Genomic DNA, 16,978 nt, shown 5'->3' on the forward strand with positions numbered 1-16,978 from the left:
GCACATTCTGGACATTTCACAATTTGTATTTAATATCAAAGAAAGATACATTAACAGCAAACCAAAATAAGAGTTGTGTACAAAACAAAAGCTGTGTACAGAATGGACAGATTTGGAAAATTAAGAGGACCCTAACTGTTGGAAGTGCATTAATGTCAATGTTATCTGCACCCCCTTGCTTCACCCCATTTTCCTAAAGAGAAGGAAAACCAGAACTTGCAAACTCACTCTATAATATTCCTATAACCTATGCTAGTGTCACACCTAGGCATTTCAATATTTTTGTCTTTTATAATGCAAGGGAAGCAAATACTGGTTTAGAGGCGCAAAAGTGAGGGCAAAGGTTACCTGTGCCCTACTGCAGCTGCAAATGCTCTCTAGGCACTGGTGTGTGCCTCCACTTAAAATGCATGTACCTGCCTCAGATGGAAACTGTGGGATTCCCTGAAGGCATGTCCTGGTCAGGACCCAAAGGAACATTTCAGGTAGTGTTGGACGGCAAACCTAGATACACCCCCAAAAATTTAGTGACTTTCTTATTTCACAAACAGGTCACTGGTAAAAGACACTGAAACTAGAGGGGTTTTGCATGTCAGAGTAGTGCCCCTAACCAGTTGAGTATGATTCCAGCATGAATGCAGTTTGCCAGACCACCTGTTAGGCACAATTTCAATCTCTCAGTCATTTGACAGGCCTCCTATTAATAACAGGTTATGTAGGCTCTTGCATGCTCCTCGCTGGGCCCAATTTCTTGGAGACAATGAAGTTATATACAAAAGGGATACCTAAGCCAAAACTTTGTCAGCAATAAAGCTGAGAAGCTCTCTTCTCAAAAGGATAGGGATTTCCTTACCTCTGAGTTCAAGACCAAAATGAATACCTACTTTTTAACTTTAACTGTTCCTCATCAGCAGTATCTTAAGCACAAATTCAAAGAAGGAAGAAAAACAACGCCACCCAAAACTTGCACTATATATTCTGTCATGAGGTATTACATTATGCTATGCTACACAATCATACCATTTCCATCATGGAGGGACAAATTCAGATCCTTTTTTATGTATGACAGACACAGATGAATCAGCCTGTGCAAAGGACACAGTGAGATGTCCCAGAGTGAGGCTTATGAAATTAGTCAGTGATGAAGGAAATGCATTCTCTAACATTTCAAATGAGTCTTCAGAAGTATTTACTGGAGCCAAGAAACAAGTCTCTCTCTCCCCCACACGACAGTGGCTAGAGCTTTCATCTGGAACATAAGGGACGTGACACAAGCTGCACACCTGGCAAATAATTGAGCATTTATACAAATTAGAAACACTTCTAAATAAAAGAACAGAAGATAACTGTCCCAAGGTCAATACCGTGAGAAATGGTGTGTTTGCCAAAGATGTGAAACACCAGCAGAGCACGTTTTCCGATTTTGTGCTATTTCTCCTGCTGTTGGTGACCACACTTACCACTGGGTTGTCTTAAATACTCAATTCTGCTTGCAAAGAATGGTCTGGTAAGGCCACACCTCCCCAGTGTCCCTGCTGTAAGAATGGACAGAATAGACATTTAGAGGTGTCCCTAGTCCCTTCCCCTCCTTCCCAAATGAGGTGTTCCAGAAGACCTAGACTACCCTTCCAGCTTCTCCCAGAAAAAACCCCACAACTGATGTGCTGGTCTCATACTGCTCCCTTTCCACTCGCTGGCAGAATGTCACTACTGAAGTGGGGAGAGCAGGATGTGCTTTGTGCAGTACCCTTCACTGGCTAGCAGTCCACCACAGAGTAGGTTTCTTCCTAAGCGAAATCCAGATAAACTTGCATGTTTCAAGAAAAAGGAAAAAACCCAAACCCACAACCAAAAAACTTACAACATTGCAGACACACCACATCCACCGTTCCACATACGCCAGTCTCTCAGCAGCACTTTTATTAAATAATCCTATTAGAACAGTAAAAAGGCTTATACATGAATTATTTCTTGTCTACTATGTATTTAAAAGGTAGTGTTTTCCATGCTTGGCTTCAGGTAATTAGATGGCTGTTTGGGTTGAAACAATCTCTGCATAGTCCCTAGGAAGTTTTCATTCGTATCATCTATAGGTCTGACCACATGCCCTCTAATCCTTTCAACTATATTCCCACTTGAGCAAAAGCCTCTCTGTTTTTTGCCGTGGTTTTTAAATTTCTTTCTTGCTCTGCCTACTGTCTTGAGTCTTCTCTCCCAAAGTCAGTCAGCTGCTCTTAACGAAAAGGAGCAATCTCCCCCTTCCTCTTGATGGTTCCACCTAATCCAGTGATTCTTTTTAATGCAGTGTAACATGCAAACCAACAGCAAAATGCAAACCCAATATTGCCTGTTATTACTTCCATCATCAACCTGTGCATTACAGTTTCAACTTTCAACCTTAACATCACCAACACAACTGCAAAACCTTCTGCTCTCTCCTCAGAAAAACACCTAATGTCTTGAGAAAGCTCCATAGAAACTCATGGCTGAAGAATGCCATTAAAGCATTCTCCTAGGCTGGTAGCTTTCTTCTTGCTCTTTCCCCACCTTCTGCTCTCTGCTCCGCCCAAATTTTCCTCGCTGGCTGACAATGTTGACATTTCAATTGTAATCTTTAGGTAGGAGAGGAGCAGATTCTGTTGCAAATCTAAACCTACATTATACAAAGGGACCAGAGCCTACCTGATAGCTGATTCAGGCCTTGATCCTGTGATAATCTCCATGTGGGGGAAACCTAAGAATCAGGACCTTCGTTTTGAAGAACTATTGCTCACTGCAATTCATTGTCAGTGCAAATAAAGGCTTTACTCTTTCCAATTTCTTTGCTACAACTACCACAAGCTTGTTTTCTTAATGCTTAATAGAGTTTCACAGCACAGACATGCAAGTTTCAGCGCCAATCCAGGCAGAATACAAATTTCAAAAATGAAGACTCAAGAGTAATAACAATCAACATAAAACCAGAAATAACATAATAGCTCTGGTAAAACACATCAGCATTATCTCACTGCTTTTTCCTCAAATAAGAAGCATAACTCAGGACAATGCAGGTAAAAAATGGTAAGTATCAAACATGACTTTAGAAATTATTGAGGGAGAATATAGTCACATCTAGATTCTGTATTCCTTAGTTCAGCTTCAGGGAATTTTGTGACTAATTTACTAACAATTACAAACCTTGCCCCTCCATCACTTTCCAACAATCTTACCTGTTTTTTAACTGAGCTAGCAAGTCAAATAATGCCCACTGCAAGTCGGACGGATTCTCACGTGATTGTCACGAACACAGATATGCTGTCACACATACACACGTCATCCCTGGTGTCAAATTACAGTGAAATCTTACTTTGTTTGATTAAAAAAATCCACAACCATTCTTACCAAGTGAGAGAATCTCAGTTTATAATTAATGTCATCCACAGTATGCTCTAATAATTATGATTATCAATTTAATGACAAAGTGATGCTACATATACCAAGCTAATTTAGCCACAGGTAAGAGAGTGCAGCATTGTACTCTGGTACAGATGTTGGGCACACGAAAAGATAGCAGAATCTCAAAAAGGACAAATGAAAAGAAAAAGAAAAGAGATGTGAAACATATAACTGGCAGACTGGCATAGCCAAAGAAGGTGGAGTACGGGCAAAAAGCAGGAAAAAACTTTGCAGGAAAAAAACCCGCCAAGATATTCTACCTAAACTTTATTTTTACAATATATATCTTAAAACAGAAATAAAAAATGTGCTAAAAAGTGCCCAAGAAATTCTGTATCTTGGTGCCCCAAGGTGAAAGTCTGCAAGCCTTTAACAGCTTGGTAGTTCAGCCACTGCACATACAGGAATAAGCAATGTAAGATTTGGCCAGCTGTGCATATGACAACATAGAACTGTGATTTTCACCTGAACAAATGTTTAACAGCCTTATAGACACTCTTAGCAGGTACACCACAATCCTTGTGAAAGCACAGCTATCTATTTCACCTCCTGTCCAGTTTGTGGAAGATACAGTTAAGAGAAAGTACTGCCAGATTTCTGCAGAAATGGTCTGCTTTAATGGAAAAATTTACTTATGTACTACATATCAGCTGCTTTGGATAGTCCAGTAAGATAAAGCTTCCAAAAGAAAAATAATCTTCTATCATGAGTTATTTTAACCCCAGAGTGGAAAACCTGAAAATAGCAGTAGGATAAAACTCTTGACAAAGAAACTAGAAAAGCTTCAGGGTTTCTCTGGAAAATAGAAAGGGAGCAGTTTAGAAACACAGTAGGCAAAATAAAAGGTTTTGTACTCCAACTGAGAGTATATTTCTTAAACAATAATTTTGCTTTCCTCCTGACTTCAAAAACAGACATTCTGCAGAAGGGATAAAAACTGTAGTACATCTATTTCACTTGAGCCCATTAGAGCTTATTAATTTTCCTCTGTGAATGACCTTCCATACACCACCACACAGCTGACCAATAGAAGATCCAGAGGAACAGGTGCTATAAAATGAACTAACCAGGCAAATAGAACAGAACTTTGATTTCTAAATAAATGGAAACTCTGATGGCAAAAGAAGTCACTTCCAACTTTATTTGTGGGGAAAAAAACATATAAATTCTGGTTCCATGAGGTTTTCTGCATTTTCTGGTTTTGTTTGATTTTGATATTCCTAATGACGCCCGATTCCTGCTTCCTATAAATCAGCAGTAATAACTATTATTTCAGCATCGTGCCCCTGTGTCGACATGGCCACCAACGTGGCCATAAAGCTCTAGCTGTAGTAGTTTGAAGGACCAAGGCTTAAAACCCATGAAGCTACCTGTCGTGTAATGAGCACAAGATTAATATTTATGTACAGAACCTGAACAAAATCAACTTTCAGCATTTGGCAAGACTTAAAACACTATTTGCCAAGACAGGCATCTAGATGATTAGTTTCTGGAGAACACAACGTATATAAAGGTAAAAATTCATAAACCTTATGGTTTCAGAAATAATATATCACAGCTCTGACCCTTCAGGCACTTGTTATTAAAGCTACTCAGATACATAGGTGTTTACTGACTTTGTATGTTGAAATGTGAACTGACATGAACTTAAACATAGCTTTTAAAGAGCCAGTCCCTTTCTGCACTGCATACAGGTTTCCTGAGCAGCAGAGGAGGAAAAGGGAATAGATTTAGACAAGCTTAGAGCAGCTATTTGCAAATTTATGCACAGAAAACTTATTTTAATTCTGATACAGATTTGGAAAGTTTAGTGGCAGCATTTAGGCACTGTGGTGAGTAAAGAGATACAATGCTGACACCCATCACCCATGCCAAAGTACTCTAGAGACAGGCAGTGCTAAGAAAGGGAAAGGCAACTGTTTCTCCCTTTAGCTAGCAGCAGGTAGAAGAATATTTCATATATCATATACCTCCCAGCAACACATGGCACTTAAAGAAGCCCTGAAAAAAGACCATACTCAAAACATGTTAGAAGTCTCCAAAATATCCTCTTCCTTAGCAAGTGTGGCATTTTGTAACTCTGGCTTTGCCTTCTTCATCCAACATAACATGCTCACAGTCATGTCCAAGCTGGGGCACATCTAGTTCTCCTTTAGCTCTGATAGGCAAGCGCAACAAACTGTGGGAAGAAAAGAAGTTTGGATTGTCTCAGGGAGTAAAAATACATACAGCATATTTTAAAGGAATTATGACATTTCATCTTCAAATGACGTATTATAAATTATTTCATCTAATAATAAAAAATGAATTATTCCATGTCTAGGCTCAGCCAACAGTCTTGTCCAATTACTGCTATCAAACATGTACCAATAATTCAAATTCCTCTATATCACCACAGCTCTTGCCAGGCCTTTCCACTTACAGATAAAAGTTTCCTTTCTCCTCAGTAAAGATGAAATCTCTCTCTTAAGCAAGCAGATCTTAAGCAAGATCTCCCTTTCTGCCTTTTCTTTAAAGGGCTGTCACAGGAGAAGGACAAGGTACGTTATTAACCCGTTCTCAACCCATGTGGAAGTTTGCACATTTCATTATGTCTGCCCTTTTTCTCTAAAAATGAGAAATTTCACAATAGAAAGAACCACCAGGTGTAAATCTGCAAAATCCCCTTTGCCAGTAAAGCTACCAGTCCTTCTAAACAGGGACTGGGGAAAGTGATGAAAGAAATACAATAAAACTCCCTTTCAGGTAGTTTTTTCCTGAAAGCCACTAAGATCTGGATCTAGCAAAAGGCTCTGTCAAGATGGAAGAATCAAGCCTCATGTAATTAATTACAGGGAAGGAGTCTCTGTCTCTTACTTTATTGGTTTAGATTATATGAAAAATTAAACACTAGTCATGCCCCAGTAAAGTCATTACCCCCCTTTTCTGACAGAAAAGGGACAAAGAGGAAACCATCTTAAAACCAAATTCTCTTCTACATATGAAGACAGTCTAGTTAGCTACCAGACCCATACATCTCTACAGACTTTTTTTCCCCCATAAAACAAACACGTAGTTGTTTTCCACTTGCTAGCTCCCCTTTCCATATTTGAAAAGGTATTATACGCTGTCAGGGGCCTTGTGCTCTGCAATGAATGGATTTGATTCCTTTAGCAAATATAAAAGTTTCCTTTCATTTCCATCTTGTGAAACACTTGTACAACAGTACAAGTGCCTTAGCCAAAACCTTTCTTCTATCCTCTTTAAAAGACAGCAGGTTATCTTCTTGTAGTGTTATTTGGATGACAAGGAAGGAAAGAGACAGGAGACTACCTCCAAACATTATTTCAGAAGTTACTAAATCAGGCACTTGAAATTTTAGTGAAAAAAATAATTCAAGCCCAAACTGAAATTATGACATATTCAAAGTGAACTCAGTACTCACAAAAGCTATACAGCAGAAAAGAAAAAAATCTATCTTCCACTGCAAGAGCCAGCAAAATTACAAGCTGCTTAGCCAACGATCAGCTCTCATACTAAACTGCTTACGTGAGGGCTTGTGAGTCCGAGGCCTTAAGCAACGAAAAGCTAGCTGCCTTTGATCACTAGGTCCTCCAGGAGCCCGTGAGGACACTGATACGTCCTACAAGCACAGAGGATGACACGAAAGCTTTTCACTCCTGCAAACTAAGTATCAGTCAGACAGTAGCACTCAGAGCTTTGAGCTGTGACCAATTTGAAGTAGTACCTTAGGGCTAAAGGCTGGCATGGTCTCACTGCCATCTTACCAAGTTTCCAAAACTGTGACTTCAGACTAGAACTAGACAGGTGGATGCTCGACTGTTGTGCTGCAGAGATGACAGTATGTCGTTAATAATATTAAAATACAAGCACCAGGCCTGCAATTCTGCCTCGTTTCATAGTAATCTTCAGCAATCAAGTAACTGAGCTTGTTCATCTGGAACCAGTCAGTGCCCGACATGGCCCTTCCGCAGACGGCCCTCCCGAGACGGTCAGGCTCGGGTGGGAACGCATCACGGACAGAAAGGAGGTGGCAAGAGCACAGCTCACAGAAAAACGGGCCCGTCGGGGGGGGGGGGGGGGGGCAAATTACTTACAATAAAACCCAAGAAAAATGGGATGGAAGAAAAAGTGCTTTTTCTGAAAAAACGAATCTGGCGTGTGAGAAGGCTCTGGATCAGGAAGATCTGTACCATCTCGCTCCTAACGCCACAGCACTGCGCTCTGTTCCTCTTGCAGCCCCCGCCGCCCCAGGCCAAGGGCAGACCTCTCCCGCAGCTCCTCTCTGCAAGACACCCACCGGTGCCACCTCCGTGCCGGACCCCGCACACCACCGGAGGGCTCCAGCCGCCCCCCGGCCGAGGTGATGACACTTTTCTTTCTTTCTTTCTCTCCTCAGGGACGGGTCCCTGCTGGCTGCCCCCGGGCCCCTCACGCCCCCGCCGGGCCCGGCCCCCTCCCCCGCCCCGGGGCGGTGTCCGCGGTTCCCTCCCCGCCCCGCGCCGCTTTACGACAGCCGGTAGTGGCTTTGCGGCCCGCCCGCTTGCCGTACGGCGAGCCGGCGCCCTCCGGGACCTCGGCCCGGCGATCGCCAGTGCGCGGGGCCGGGGCCGGGGCGGCCATGGTGAGTGCGGTCGGGGGGCCCGGGCCCGGGCCCGGCGGGTCTCCCCGTAGGAGCCGGGGACCGCTTGCGTCTGGGCCGGCAGCTCCCAAGCCCTTCCCCGAGGAGCTCGGGTCGTCCTTGGCCCGGGCGCGGTGCCGAGGGGCCCGGTGCCCTGGGCCGCGCGGGGAGAGCGCTGCCCCGCACAGGCCGCGGCGGGGCCGTTGGCTCCTGCCTCGGCCCCGGTGCTCTGCGGGGTTAAAGCGGGGCGGCCGAGCGGGACGGCGCCGCCGGGCTGGGTTTCCCTCGTCCCCCGCAGCTGGGGGGGTCCCGCCTCTCCTGGGCGAGCCCCAGCCCCGCTGCGCGGCCTTCGCTGTGCCCCTGCGGTCACTTGGAGCGGCGTGGCCGAAGGAAATGGCGTTATGACCGCTTTTCCCCTAGTCACGCCGTTTTCAACTTGCCCGACCCGCTGTAGGGATTGCCCGGAGGGCTTTTTTTCTTTTCCTTTGGTAAACAAATACTTTTATGTCTTCCCTGTGTAGGCCAGTACAATGGTGGCGGTTGGCCTGACCATAGCGGCAGCTGGATTTGCAGGTTTGTAGGCGACGGGAGGACGCTGAACACCCAGTTGTACTTATTGCCAGCTTCAGTACTGATGAATTTTAAGGTAGTTTAATAGCTGATACAGGACGCTCTTTTGGGAGAGCCTGTGTTGAGAAGCATGGCTGTAACTAAACAAAAGATCAAAGCTTTTACTTTTTTATGTCCCCCAAAAGTTTATTCCACGCTCTAATCCATAAGTTACTAGTTACACTGGATTGCTAAATCTTTACAAAACTTTATACTTAGCTTCCTTCAACACTGATTTCTTTAAGGTCGCTATGCACTAAAAGCTATGAAGCAAATGGAGCCACAAGTAAAACAAGCACTTCAGAATCTACCAAAACCTGTAAGTTTTTGTTTTATCAGTAGCATTTTTTTATTTAAAAGTTTACTTGGTGAAATAACTACAGACTATTGTCTCTATATAGCATTGCTGTATTTTCTTCTAATACTAAGCATAATTTTGTCAGTAATAACAGAATTAATCTCAGAGATTCTGGTGGTGGTTGACTAATAGAGAACTTGTTTTGGCAATTTTAAGTACTCATTTAAATAATGATACTCTACTTCAACTGAATTTCTTATTACAAGCGCAAAAGCAGCTTTGCAGTATTCTTACAGACAAAAAGCTCAGCAGCTACTAAAGAAATAATGAGTTGTTTTAACTGATAAACTTAAAAATTAGTGGGTTTTAAACTAACATATTTTCTCTTTCAGGCCTTCAGTGGTTATTACAGAGGTGGATTTGAACCCAAAATGACTAAACGAGAAGCAGCTTTAATACTAGGAGTGAGGTAAAAGGAAATTTATTAGAAATAAAAGGTAAAGAGGTGGCCATGGTGTTACCTAGTTGCTGGCCTGGTTTGAGGAGGACATAATTCTCAATGCTTAAGACTGTCCTATGCCCAGCTTCTCCTGGGAATGTCACTGCCAAGTCAGGAAATACCAAGCAGCCTTTCAGGATTTTCTGTACTTATTTGGGATTCTTTGCTGCATGCTAGCTTGCTTAAAACTAACTCTAGCTGGACTTCCATACATCTGCAAATCCCTAGCACATTCAAAAGCTGCATACAGGTCCACGTAAATACACCATTTTCAGGAAGCCTTGGGGTTTACTCGGTGTGGGGAACACGGTTGTGCTGTCTGCTTGTGGTTCCTGTCACTGCTGGTGAATTTCAGATAGATGCAGTGTGAAGGTGCTGCAAACCCACTTCTTGTATGTGGAGTAAATTCATCCCTTATTCTAGAGTATCTTAGATATGAGTACGGTAGCTATCCCTGCCAAAACTTCAAGAGACTTAAGACCAAATACACAAATTTATCTAATAAGATTCAGAATAAGAACCATTTCTGTTTGAAGGCAACTTCCACCTGTGAAGTTTGTATATAAACAGTTTGCTGGTTTTTTTGTTAAGTAAAATTTGCTCTTGATTTATTTTTTTCCTCCAGCCTTTAGGAAGTTGTCCCAGTAAAAATGTTATAACATAGTTCTGTTTCTTTTCAACTGTGCGAATGACCCCCACCATCTCAGACTGCTATATATAGCACATCTTCTTCAGCGTACAGTGTTTTGGAAAAGCCTTAGAAACCCTTGCCAGGGCTTACATGCTACACATCAATAATAGGAAAGGAAAAACATACATGTAAGCGAAAGAGTTTATGGATAAGACAAAGTGCTTGCTTGTCCTAAGACATCTTTTAAAGATCTGGGGGATTTTATGAGGTTGCCTTAAGTCAGTTTTTCTCTCTCTTTTAAAGCCCTACAGCCAACAGAAGTAAAATTAGAGAAGCTCATAGACGGATCATGCTTCTGAATCATCCAGATAAAGGTAAGTAAATTAAGTCACATTGATTAATTAATACATGTTTTTAACACAGATTAATAGAACTGTGTAGGGAAGAAGTGACTGACATATGACTAACTCAGCTACTAAAAAACCCCAGAAAACTCTTGAGTGAAAACAAATTTTAGGGTGCCTTAATCCTTATGGTTTTGGAGCATACTTTTGTGTTTGAATGCTCTAAAGCAAGCAGACAGATTCAGCGGGTCAGCTTGTTACTTGTTCTATCTTCTGTGCATATCAGACTAAGATATGATTTGTTAAAATGAGACTTAAAATTGCCTTAATTTTAGATGAAAGCCCAGAGTGTATTTGTGTGCTTTATGTACCATGCGAGTCTGAGTTTGTTTGAATGCATTGGGAATTCACCATAAATGGAAAGTATTGAGCCTTCAGCATCTGTTGAAGACACTGAACTATGAAATATTTCTGTTTGTGGCACTCTGAAGGCTCAGAATCTAGTTAAAGTTAATTAACTTGAAGCATCTATACCTGTTCTAAATTCTGTTTACTTCAGTAGATCAGAATCAGGTGTTAGTGCTTGGCATTTAACTTTTTAAGCCAGACTTAAAAGGTAAAATGGCTTCCTTTAAAGTGACTGCTGAACTTCATTACTTTTATGCACCAAAATCTAAAATAATCCTTGGGATGTGCCTTTCATAGATAATATCTAGTGGAAGTTAACTTGAAAATTAACTTTACTGAATATATGCAGAACCTAAAAATAGCTATCCAAAGACTGCTGGGAGCATTTCACATGTTTTACATGACCTAAGTAAGTTAAATTAAGCTTCAAGTAAATAGAGTAATTCTAGTACTAGTAAATGGTACACATTACAAATACACACTACAGACCTTTGCACCTCATGGTCAGTTAGATACAATTTCAGTGTACTTGCATTGTGGATTCTCTTTCGGTATCTTCCCAAGTCATTTGTTTGTCCTATTTAAAAACTGAACTAGTCCAGCAGCAGTTCATATGCTGGCCTTGAACTAGGGGGGAAAGGTTTATCTGCAGACTTGTTCGTTTAATACTTCTGAATTCTCAACAAACTTTATGCGAAGTCATTAGTGACCACTTCATTTATGACTGATAAAACTGGAGAAAAACCCCACTCCAATAAACTAAAAGCAACCTAACAGGAATGAGCTGTCTGCACCCTTAGCTACTGCAGTGACTGTGTGTGTAAACTTATGTGGCTTGAGTTATAACGCAGTTTGTTCTTTAACTTGAATGACTTTCAGACCATACTCTTCACTTTTTTTTTTTCCTGTGTACTGTGGCATTATTAATACCACAGAGGGAAAATATTTTTTTCATCTGATGTGACATGAGGTTATCTTTCTTCTAGGTGGCTCCCCGTATGTAGCAGCCAAAATCAATGAAGCTAAAGATTTACTGGAGGACCAAGCTAAAAAATGAATGAGAGAGAAAATCAGAGGGTTTGTCCATGCAAATGATTATTTTTGATAAATCGCTGAAGAAAAGTTATAATGTCAGTCTTTGACTTAATATAAATGAGCTGCAAATATGAATTCAGGGAGGTACTTCCCTCCCCACTCACTTCTTAGTCACTTTTGGGGGAAACGTGTGAGGGAGTGAGGCTTAAAAGTTTTTTGCATAGCTGTTTGTTATTAAGCAGCAAAATCTGCCACTCGGAAATATTTTCAGTGTAAAAAGAATAATAACTGGGTTGGGCCAATGCATGTTACCAGATACAGGTAGACAGACTTACATGCTGTTACCTAATTTTTGTTAAACTAGCTATGTTTGAAGTTCACACTGCTGTTCTTTCATATGCCAAAGCCAGCATCATGAATTGGTTTGGGGAGGGGGTGCAAAAAAAGAAGAGGATTTATTTGATGGGAAGAATTGAGACAGATGTGTGGTTGTCTCTGACTGAAGAAATAAAGTACAGGAAACAATGTACACAGTTGTGTTTGCCTTGTGAAAAACAAGCTTGGCTGGGTGGGCTTCTTAAGTGTTACTTACTGATGGGTCTGGAACGTCCCAGATATTTTTAGTAACTTCCAGTTTTTAATGGATTTTATAGCATTTAATAAATTCTAGACTTGTAATATAAGTACTGTAGTTTTATACATTATCTTACATTACAAAGTTAGAATTCACATAAGGTTTGCGTTTATAGTAATTAGGAAACAGGAACTCTTTACAAGACCATCCATGACACCTGAGCTGGATTTATCATGCTGCATGAAGTGTTAATGTTAACCCAGCCCAGCAGCTGTCTTTGTATGTGTCTGAACTAGGGCCAATGAGTTCTGTCATACTCCAAAGATCTTGCCAGTCTTTCTGCAACTACAGTAAAACTGCTGTACAGCATGTGTAAGAGTTAACACCCATCTGTTCATGAATACAATGGATTTCAGATCTTTCATTTTTCTAGAAGTAACAAGCCTCTACTTCAGAGTACTACTGTAAGTAGTCTTGTGTCCTCTGTGTAAACATTGGCTGCTATGTTGCTGCACTGCTGTAGACTAGTTACAGGCTGTTCAGTAAGGATTATCTGAACAACAGTGAGGAGGAGTTTGATGCCTTCAGAAGAGAGGATCAACTCAGTAACATAAGGATGAAATGGAAAACATTTAGAACTTACAGAGAGAGGGGGATAACTTTGCTTTACTACAGAAATTAAAGTGCGGTGAAAAAAACCAGCTAGAACATTGCCATGCAGTGGTTCCAGAGTATGTGTATTTCAAACCATATGCAGAATGCTATGGTACTTAGTTTTTCCCTGCTGAATAATACTTTTTTAAACATAGTTGGGGGGGGGGGGGGTTCCCCTTCCTCATTTTTTACATTTTCTCCACTCTCGTGGCTGCCTTATCAGTTGAGATCCTTGTGCACACTTCAGAGTTACAACAATTTAACTGTTTGTTCTCCAGGAGGGAACACTGTTGATGAGTGTCAACACTTAACTCATATTAAAAACTGTGCATCTCCTTAAATGAAATACATACCCAAACCAAGTTGGTACAACTCTTCTGTAGCTGTATCAGGCAAAGCAGCTGGAGTCACAGGTAGTGCAGAATACTTGTTTTTGTCCTTATTCACTTCTGGTGAAATCAGGTAAGACAGAAATTTTTTTCTTTCAAGTCAGCATAACTTCACTACTACCAGTTTGCTCTGACTTCTTACAACATCTCTTGCTACCTGGATGTTTTTCCATACCTGTTTTCTGCTTCATTGCTCATGTGCCTGAAAAGATGGGTTAGTGTGTCACACTTCTAACTTTATCAATTAAAAACTACATCTGCATTGATTCCTATATATGTTAGTCAGGTTATGTGATTCTCCAAGATAAGAAGTCTGGCTTTAGACTTGTTAACTGATGTTTTACATCATCTCCTTAAAGAATGGAAGATTAGCATGTTAGAAAACTCTTATGAAAGAGTTAGAGATTCAAGCTGCCGCACAAGTAAGTTTCAAATGTTAGTGTTAACAGCTTGAAAACAAAGTCAATAGTAATTTAAATTTCTAATAGAAACAGTCAACAGATGGAAGATCAAAGTTTATTTTCTTTTACTACCAGCATACAAAAAAAACATATTGCACATCAAACAACCAAAACAAAAATAAAAATACTCTACTAAGGACTAACATATGTAGTTTATACAGAATAAACTTTCTGGAAATTGATCTTTTCAGTAGTTCAGGTTATGTCTTAATGGACATGACTAATTCAGCTTAGTGTTAACTAAAGCTATGTTTGATTTTTAAATACTGTACAGTTTAATAAATAAACCAAACAAAGCCTCAATGTAGAACAGTCACTGCCAATGTCACCCAGTATCCCTGCAGATTATGAGAATTTAACAAATGTATTCCAGTGGTCTGCAGATTTTTCCTCTACATACAGCATTTAAAAAACATGTATTAAAACAGACCAGTTTCCAGACTAAACTAATGGAGAAATTACATTTCAGTGCAAAATATTTTAGACTGCATTTCTTTCTAGTATTCCTCAGGTGAAGAAGTGGTTGCATATTATTAAAAATGTAACAAAAGCAGCTAATGCTTTCATAAAGAGTATTATGTTAGGGATCCCCCTCACATCTTTGCCATATTTTGAAAACAAAATAACATTTCCTATAGCCAGCAATTTTGTTTATTTAAATGTTACATATACTATCTCAAGGCACATCTGATGATATATTTATAACACAGTAGGTGTCAAAGTATGTTTAACATATGATTTCTTCAGGATCCCTCCCCTTTCTGTATTCCAAAATGGAGGAACTGAAAGTGCGGTGTCAAGACTGGCGATCCATATTCTATCTTTGGCAAGCTTATACAAGCACTATTTTAAATGTAATGTAAAAGAACTGTAAACTAGGAACTTCAGTTTATGAAACACCATTCAGCACTGCTTCTTCCTGATTATTTCCATCCTCTTGAACAGTAACTTTCTTTTCATCAGGGCTGTGCTGTAGTTTAGAAGGCTCATCCCCAGACGTTGTAGCCGGACCATTCACTGCCTTTTCAGAAGGGCTGTTTTCATCAATCGCGTCTTTTGCCTTGCAAAAACAAAACCAGGGAAATATTAAAAATTCTGTAAAAATACAGAGTGTAATCTAAATTTCCCTCTGGCTCACACAGCAGCTTTGCAGTAGGAAACACCTCTTGTCTGTCTGTGCCAGTATCCCATCATATCCTATTACTCACCTTGTCATTTTTACACCACTTCTGTATCAAGACATTGTGGAGGAAATCATGCCAAGGTAACCCTGAGACAGCATATCCCCAGCATACCCAGAATGTTTTATTTCACAATCTCAACTTCTTCATTGGCCTCGACAAATTAACTGAAAAGTTGAGTTCTACACCCCTTTCAAAGTCCATGGTAAGAATAGATTTTGTTAATCATGTAGCAATGGATCTTTCTTATTTTGCTAAACTTGGATGTAACTTGCAGCAGTAAGTTCAACGTTACTTTAGAAGTAAAGGAATTCTACTTTAGTCAGTTCTGAATATTATTTTTTATGCTATGTAATGCCACTCTAATCCTTTAAGGAGAACAGATCTCGTATCTATGATCTTTGTAACAGTAATTCTTTCTAAAATAGTTTGTATAAGTCACTAAACATGGTACCTAGTATCCTCTATTTATAAAGTGTTTTGAGGATTAGTTCTCAAGACTCATCTGTGGATAGTTTTCACATTTTGTTACGTAATGCTGCATTAGTAAGTGTAATATTTTAAAATGTGTAAAGACTCAATTTGAGCATTACACTGGTCACTAAAGTCTGCAATGATAGTCTACAAACAAGTCAATGTCAGTTCTCTTTACTCGGGGCCATCTTTCCTTTTAATGATTTATTCTTGAACTCAAATGCATTTGTAGTCAAATGAGGGCAATCTAAATGAAGCATTCCTTTACTGTTTTGCTGCAAGGGAAGAGAAAAAAGGGAAACATGCATTAGAAAATAAATCATCATCTTACCGTTTCTTTCTTGGTTTTGGCTAGTGTCTCCTTTGGAGGGTTTCTCTGTCTACTTTGAGATTCAGCTCGTGATATATAATCAGCTACTGTTACTGTTCAAGGAAAAAAATTACAGTGATGCTCACATCAGAAGTCTAATTTAGCATTAAGCTTCATATGTCTTTTCTGTACAAGTTACACTGTAACTGGGAGACATCTCACAAAAGGCCTTCACACTTACAGGTATCAGCTACATAGCAAGGATCGATTTGTGTCTGTTAAATACAATTTTCAGTTAAATCAGTGGTAACATGACAATCTGAAGGTGGAATTTTAAAGTTAATAAAATAGTAATTTTGGTCCAATTGTAAATTTTATTGGAAAATAAGGGCTTTCAGTACTGGATTTGAAGAGATCAGCCTGTAGGCTCTTTAAACTACAGACTGTGTTTGTCATTGGGTTTTTACTACCTGGAGTAGTAAAGAATTTCACACTGATAAAATGAAGGTAAGTTAAAATATGAGAAGAATTGGGGGAGGTTCAGAGTATGGTATCACTTACAATAAAGCGGCATTCAAATCTTTGTTACTTCATGAAGCTATTGGCAAGAGAACTCACCCTCCTCCTGGTATTCAAAATGCAATCCACTCCGTTAACTCTGGCTTGTGGGTGGGTGGATTAATTGTGGTGTGTGTACAGACACGCAGAGGGGCTCTGTATGAGCGAGCCATGTTTGCACTGTTAGGGCTACACTTACTGGATGCTGGCCAGGGGTTTTCTGACCTCTTTTTACCGCTTCAGTGCATGTTCTCGTAGCCTGGTTTTGTCTTATCCCGCCCTCTTGTAACCACACCACTTGAGAGTCAATTCTATCTTTAGAGTACGTAGTACTACAGATTTAAATATACACTTGTATCTTTGATGAGCTAAAGCACATTAGAGTTGGCAAGCATTATCTATTGAACAGTGCAGTCAATTATATTTAGTATATCATGCATTCAGGTGAACTATTTTTCTGGATTTGGGTATGACTGTGCATGAAACCTAAATCAGAA

The 16,978-nt window shown here is 40.2% G+C and overlaps 2 protein-coding genes and 1 long non-coding RNA gene across 9 annotated transcripts in view; 1 reads left to right on the forward strand and 2 right to left on the reverse strand.

The window, feature by feature from the left end:
* LOC128148948 (uncharacterized) overlaps positions 1–7,884 on the reverse strand; it is a 309,803-nt gene extending 301,919 nt beyond the window's left edge. Inside the window, exons 1-3 of one of the 2 annotated variants that reach the window (XR_008237474.1) lie at positions 7,736–7,884; positions 7,163–7,262; positions 1–5,614 (exon numbers count right to left, since the gene is read on the reverse strand). The exon at positions 1–5,614 is cut by the window's left edge and continues 2,485 nt beyond it. This is a non-coding gene — a long non-coding RNA (uncharacterized LOC128148948). The remainder of the gene's footprint in view (positions 5,615–7,162; positions 7,263–7,735) is intronic. The other variant, XR_008237475.1, reaches the window with a different exon arrangement.
* Positions 7,885–7,942: 58 nt separating this feature from the next.
* DNAJC19 (DnaJ heat shock protein family (Hsp40) member C19) lies at positions 7,943–12,409 on the forward strand. 2 transcript variants are annotated; one of them, XM_052803414.1, is made up of 6 exons: positions 7,943–8,059; positions 8,578–8,629; positions 8,911–8,984; positions 9,356–9,432; positions 10,397–10,467; positions 11,832–12,409. In XM_052803414.1, the coding sequence occupies exons 1-6, from the start codon at positions 8,057–8,059 to the stop codon at positions 11,900–11,902; spliced, it is 348 nt and encodes a 115-aa protein (XP_052659374.1). In that variant the 5' UTR covers positions 7,943–8,056; the 3' UTR covers positions 11,903–12,409. The 2 variants fall into 2 exon arrangements, with proteins under 2 accessions (XP_052659374.1, XP_052659375.1); XM_052803415.1 differs by lacking the exons at positions 7,943–8,059; positions 8,578–8,629 and adding an exon at positions 8,662–8,702.
* Positions 12,410–13,999: 1,590 nt separating this feature from the next.
* Positions 14,000–16,978, reverse strand: part of FXR1 (FMR1 autosomal homolog 1) — a 38,947-nt gene continuing 35,968 nt past the window's right edge. For 4 of the 5 annotated variants that reach the window (XM_052803411.1, XM_052803410.1, XM_052803409.1 and 1 more), the window contains 2 exons: positions 15,945–16,036; positions 14,000–15,018 (listed from right to left, as the gene is read on the reverse strand). In XM_052803411.1, coding sequence (XP_052659371.1) covers positions 14,848–15,018; positions 15,945–16,036 — 263 coding nt within the window. In that variant the 3' untranslated portion in view covers positions 14,000–14,847. Of the gene's footprint in view, positions 15,019–15,944; positions 16,037–16,978 lie in introns of those variants that run through there. The other variant, XR_008237472.1, reaches the window with a different exon arrangement.

This window comes from Harpia harpyja, chromosome 12, assembly GCF_026419915.1.
Source record: "Harpia harpyja isolate bHarHar1 chromosome 12, bHarHar1 primary haplotype, whole genome shotgun sequence".
NCBI classification, from domain to species: Eukaryota; Metazoa; Chordata; class Aves; order Accipitriformes; family Accipitridae; genus Harpia; species Harpia harpyja.

Excerpts from the sequence above, each read along its gene's own strand:
- DNAJC19 (XM_052803414.1), top strand. Across the intron at positions 9,433-10,396 it reads GCTTTAATACTAGGAGTGAG|CCCTACAGCCAACAGAAGTA; the intron begins GTAAAAGGAAAT and ends TCTCTTTTAAAG. Across the intron at positions 10,468-11,831 it reads TCTGAATCATCCAGATAAAG|GTGGCTCCCCGTATGTAGCA; the intron begins GTAAGTAAATTA and ends TCTTTCTTCTAG.